The sequence below is a fragment of the Tuber melanosporum genome (assembly GCF_000151645.1).
Source record: "Tuber melanosporum whole genome shotgun sequence assembly, scaffold_2, strain Mel28".
NCBI lineage: Eukaryota > Fungi > Ascomycota > Pezizomycetes > Pezizales > Tuberaceae > Tuber > Tuber melanosporum.
Window position 1 is genome coordinate 1,491,079 of NW_003298863.1, and position 4,562 is coordinate 1,495,640.

Below are 4,562 nucleotides of genomic sequence, written 5' to 3' on the forward strand. Positions count from 1 at the left end.
TGACAAACTCACCCTTCCACTTTCTCATACTCGAGTTCTTGTACTTGTACGCGTATGGTACCTTAACGATATTTAGTGACCAGGCAGGCGAGTATAGTGATTGTGCGATCGCAGCTGGGTTTGTTCTTACTAGTGAATGGCGCGATTCTGTTTTTGCTTGTGCGCAGAGGAAATCTCAGCTCATATCACAAGTTACTCGGGTACCCTAGATACAACTACAAGTATTTGAGTACCGATACCGTAAATACTAAAAGACTTAGGGGCACGGTGGTGCTGCAGTCGATCGGGGCTTGTCAAATACTTGTACCTGTCTCATCTGAAATCTGCCTTGGTTCTTAAGAGTGAGTTTGCACTTAGCACTTGTGAGAACGGATGGACATCTTGGAGAGGATCTACTCGTATTGATTTCTCTGCACATGGGATGGGCCACGGCGCTTAAAATATCTCTTGCAGATAAGCTTATTGCGATGCTAGAAGCCAAGAAACTACTGGTACCGGTTTGGTTGTAACTGTGGGTATGAAAATGTGGAGAAGAGAGGAACTCCGCCTCCCACCAACTGATCGCGCACATTTTTCTCAACTTAGCTTCAAATATTGCCGGGCGAGCACACCGTACCGTACTCGAGACTCTAGGGTACTCAGTTGTGAACTTCTCGACACCGGGCCGGAAGCGATGCGTTACCGAGGGAAGAGGGGACACAGTAACTCAAATCGCCTCCCACTCTGTACGAGTACTTTAGTAAGACGATCCGGTCTCAAATGGGGGTGGAATTGCTTGTGCGAATCTTAATTGGCCTATCGCTTTTTGTACTTTTCTTCTTCTTTCCCTTCTAAACAGCCTTTGTTTTTTAGAAGAAATGATAAGGGCGCTTGAAACTCCTCTAGGAATGGGGGTACCGGTTCTACTGTAAAGTATCTTTACTTTTTTGGGAAGATGATCCTGGGCTACCGTTGTTAGTTGTTGGAAAACCTATCCACTCACCGCATTCTGCTAACCTTGCACGCAGGGGTAATTCGCTTCCCATCCAAGCTTCTCGCTTGGACTACTCACAAGAAGAGGACGGGATGCATTCATCTCCCCCCCCCCATGCACGCGGGGGTTTGGATATCAAAAGATTTCTGGTGGGGGGCGAAGGTTGATTGGGTGTCACTGCAGCACCACTGCATCCTTCCCCCCCGCCGTAACTTGTACCACAACATCCTACCGTAGCACTACCGACCCTTTGTTCTCCCTAATCAAAGTGATAAGAACTCCGGCTATCCCATCAGCCCTCTCTTCTGCTATCCGTGCGAATGTGTGTATGTTAAGGAAAACGAAAGGAAACGCTCTGAGGAGCCTGGGCTATATTACGACATTTTTTCCCTTTTCCCAACAACCTGCCCGGCACGGCTTTATTAAGAGGGGGGAATAGTTCAGCCCTTTTCCTTCCAGCAAATATTCATCATGGTTGCCCCGACTATCGTGAAGGATGTGCTGAACCCGGCACTTTACAACAACGACGACATCGAGGTTCAGTTTTACCAGCAACGGAAGGAATGGCCGTGGACGAGGGGTGCTGTGCATGCATTGGGTTGGGTATTTTTCGCCGGCGGGCTGGTCCTGATATTTGGGTTACTCAACCTTCGCGATATTCTGCTGGATAGGCGACGACTGGGATACACTCTAGCAAATAATAACAAGAATAAGGTATTATCCAGTCAGCGATCGCTATTCGACCGAATGTCGCTACATTTCCGCGCCTTTTGTTACCTGCGTAGTTCAGTGACTGGCTTCGCAACAGCGTCACTCGGCCTGGGTTCCCTCGTCCTAGCCGGGTTCATGTACCCTCTTCTATATATCTTTTCTCAGCATCCCTATTACGAGCGGGAGCCGAGATTTGGGCCTCCTCCGCTTGGAGGCAGAAGCGGGATGATTGCCCTTGCCATGACCCCGTTTATCATCCTGCTCGGGATGAAGGCAAATTTGATCAGTATGGTGACGGGCATGGGACATGAGAAGTTGAATGTTTTGCATCGGTGGTTGGGATTCGTCTGTGGTTTCTTCAGTCTGGTCCACTCGGCACCGTACATTATTGAGCCGTTGAAGAATGGCGGATGGAGCAAGTTGGCCGAGGTTTTCAATGGCCATGTGACATATTGGAATGGAGTCGGAGCACTTGTATGCATGTTTTGGTTGACTTTTGGTTCTCTTAATTTTATAAGGTATGCTTCCTTCTTTCAACCCTCCCTATCTACTCGATGCTAATTTAGACACAGGGCGTGGTGTTATGAGGTTTTCGTTCATTTGCATATTATTCTGGGAGTGGGATACGTAGGGTTGATGTTCTGGCATTGCGCTAACGTGTTGACTTCGGTACTCATCACTCCCCATTGCTCAGGGACTAAATCGCACTAACACGCTATTACAGTGGCATTACCTCTATGCCACATGTATTATCTGGGTCTCGCACCTTGCATACAGGTTCATTTGGAGGACCAACTGGTTTGGCCCTCGCCCATTCTCTGGCGACCAAGCACACTTCACACCCCTTACGGACGACGGTGTAAAAATCACTGTGCCAACCCGCATGCGATGGCAAGCTGGGCAACATATCTTTATCCGAATCCCCAATATCTCGCTACTTGATAATCATCCGTTTACCGTGGCCTCTATCATGTCTAATGACACCAAGGATGGCGAATATAATGATCTAGTCCTTGTATTCAAGCCACACAAGGGCTTCACTAGACGTGTATTTGACATCTCCAGGACTCACCCTGACGTCTCCTATAGGGCGTATCTGGACGGACCGTATGGTGGATTGTCACGTAAGCTGGAAGCATTTGAAACGGTGCTCATGGTAGCTGGTGGCTCAGGAATCACCCCAATCGTAGCACATCTTCAACATCTAGCATCAAAGATCCAGAAGGGTGAGGCTCTAACAAGGGATATCAGAATAATCTGGACGGTCAAGCGCTTTGGTAAGTGTCACCTTGTACGAAGCTTCAGACGAACACGTTACTAATACAATCTAGAATCCCTCGAATGGTTCAAAGACGAAATCTCCGCTGCCGCCAGAAGTCTTCCAAGAAACATGTTACTCTGCCAATACTATGTAACTGAGGAAACAGCCGTTGAACTTCCCAAGGGCCCCGTGTCCGCAACCCGTGAATGGCCACAAAGTCCCTTAACCCCGACCTTCCGTCAACCCCCACCGGCACTCCTTCGCTCACCCGGAACTTCCGAGGCAGAGAGAGAATTCCGGCTCCAGATACTGGAGAAGGATGTTGGCTCTTCTTCCTCGGACGAAGAATTACATGAGTTTCCATTCCCCGCCGCTCAGCCGGTTACTCCGGTTCCGCCTATGGGAGATGAGGTGCTGTTGGAGTTTGGAAGGCCACCGTTGAGGGATGGATTACCACCTTGGTCGGAGACGTTCGGAAGGAGGACTTGCATTTATGGTATGCCCCTCGACTCTTCCGCATCTGAAGAATCGTAATTAACGAAAGTAGTGTGTGGCCCGCAATCTATGAAGGTTGATGTTGCAAATGCGGTTGCAGACATGCAATCTGATATCTGGGCTTGTGAACAGCGGGAAGAGATTTACTTGCATTCTGAGACCTTCGGGTGGTAAACCTCTTCGCGGACTTCTACCGGTAGTCTTCTCCGCTTAGCTGAGCTGAAATCACCCACTCCTTACGCATCAACCTCACTCAACATCTCCCTGTCAGGAAATCCTCACGCCCAACAACACACACGTATCGGTCTTTCCTTATCTTTGATTTTTATTGAATCTTTCATCCGCTCCCTTTAACTTCGCTTGCCCCTTCTATCGGTCAGAAGCGGAGGAAGGCAAGCAAGTTGTGTTTTTTTTTTGCAATTTGCAATTTGCAGGATATGGATACACGGTCCTTACTTTGTTAACTTTAATAAACGGATGGGCGTTACTTCTTGTGTCATACAAAAGAGTAGCCACCCGTCTTGCATATTCTCTAGATGTACTTTTTATTTCCCCCCCTATTGTCCTCTTACTGTTTTATATGGGTCTTGGAGCATGGTATAGTGAATCCGGTTGGTGTGGGGCATGTTTTTTTTGTTCATTTTTACCCGATCGTGGGTTGGCGCGAGTGTATATATGGAGCACGGTACCCTGTGAATATGTAGTCCCTTCATCACTTTTGAATAAAGTTTGTAACTATCTAGATCCCAATCTGATTCCTCATCTCCCCTCCTGAGAAAAGTATCAAAAAAATAAGGAGAATCTAAGTCATTCGAGCCTTCTATCTCCTCGTACTACCGTACCCAAAAGAGGGGCAAGCTTACCTTTAGGAGAGGGAAAACGGGGTACACAAATGTTGGCAGGCTGGCTAGTTGGTTGTTGGTCCATTCAAATCCGTACCGATATGTAAAAAAAAAAAAAAAAGGGAAGCAGGGATCATTGGGCGGAGTCGGGTCTCGGAGTCTCCACAGATCCCTGCCCCATTATGGCAGGAAACATTCATTCCCCTTTCGCATCCGATTTGAAGTCTTTGGGTAATCTTGCGGCACCTGCTCAAGAAAAGGGGATAAGCGGGGTAACGGG

At 48.0% G+C, this 4,562-nt stretch overlaps 1 protein-coding gene; it reads left to right on the forward strand.

The window, feature by feature from the left end:
• Window positions 1-1,297: 1,297 nt before the first annotated feature.
• Window positions 1,298-4,155, forward strand: GSTUM_00005616001 (uncharacterized protein). XM_002837726.2 has 5 exons: window positions 1,298-2,202; window positions 2,257-2,353; window positions 2,409-2,961; window positions 3,016-3,441; window positions 3,493-4,155. The coding sequence occupies exons 1-5, from the start codon at window positions 1,445-1,447 to the stop codon at window positions 3,612-3,614; spliced, it is 1,956 nt and encodes a 651-aa protein (XP_002837772.1). The 5' UTR covers window positions 1,298-1,444; the 3' UTR covers window positions 3,615-4,155.
• The last annotated feature ends 407 nt before the right edge of the window (window positions 4,156-4,562 follow it).

Bases quoted from the DNA above. Each gene is read 5' to 3' on its own strand.
- GSTUM_00005616001 (XM_002837726.2), top strand. From the start codon at position 1,445: ATGGTTGCCCCGACTATCGTGAAGGATGTGCTGAACCCGGCACTTTAC. The intron at 2,203-2,256 runs GTATGCTTCCTT...ATTTAGACACAG, and splicing joins GGTTCTCTTAATTTTATAAG to GGCGTGGTGTTATGAGGTTT. The intron at 3,442-3,492 runs GTATGCCCCTCG...TAACGAAAGTAG, and splicing joins AAGGAGGACTTGCATTTATG to TGTGTGGCCCGCAATCTATG.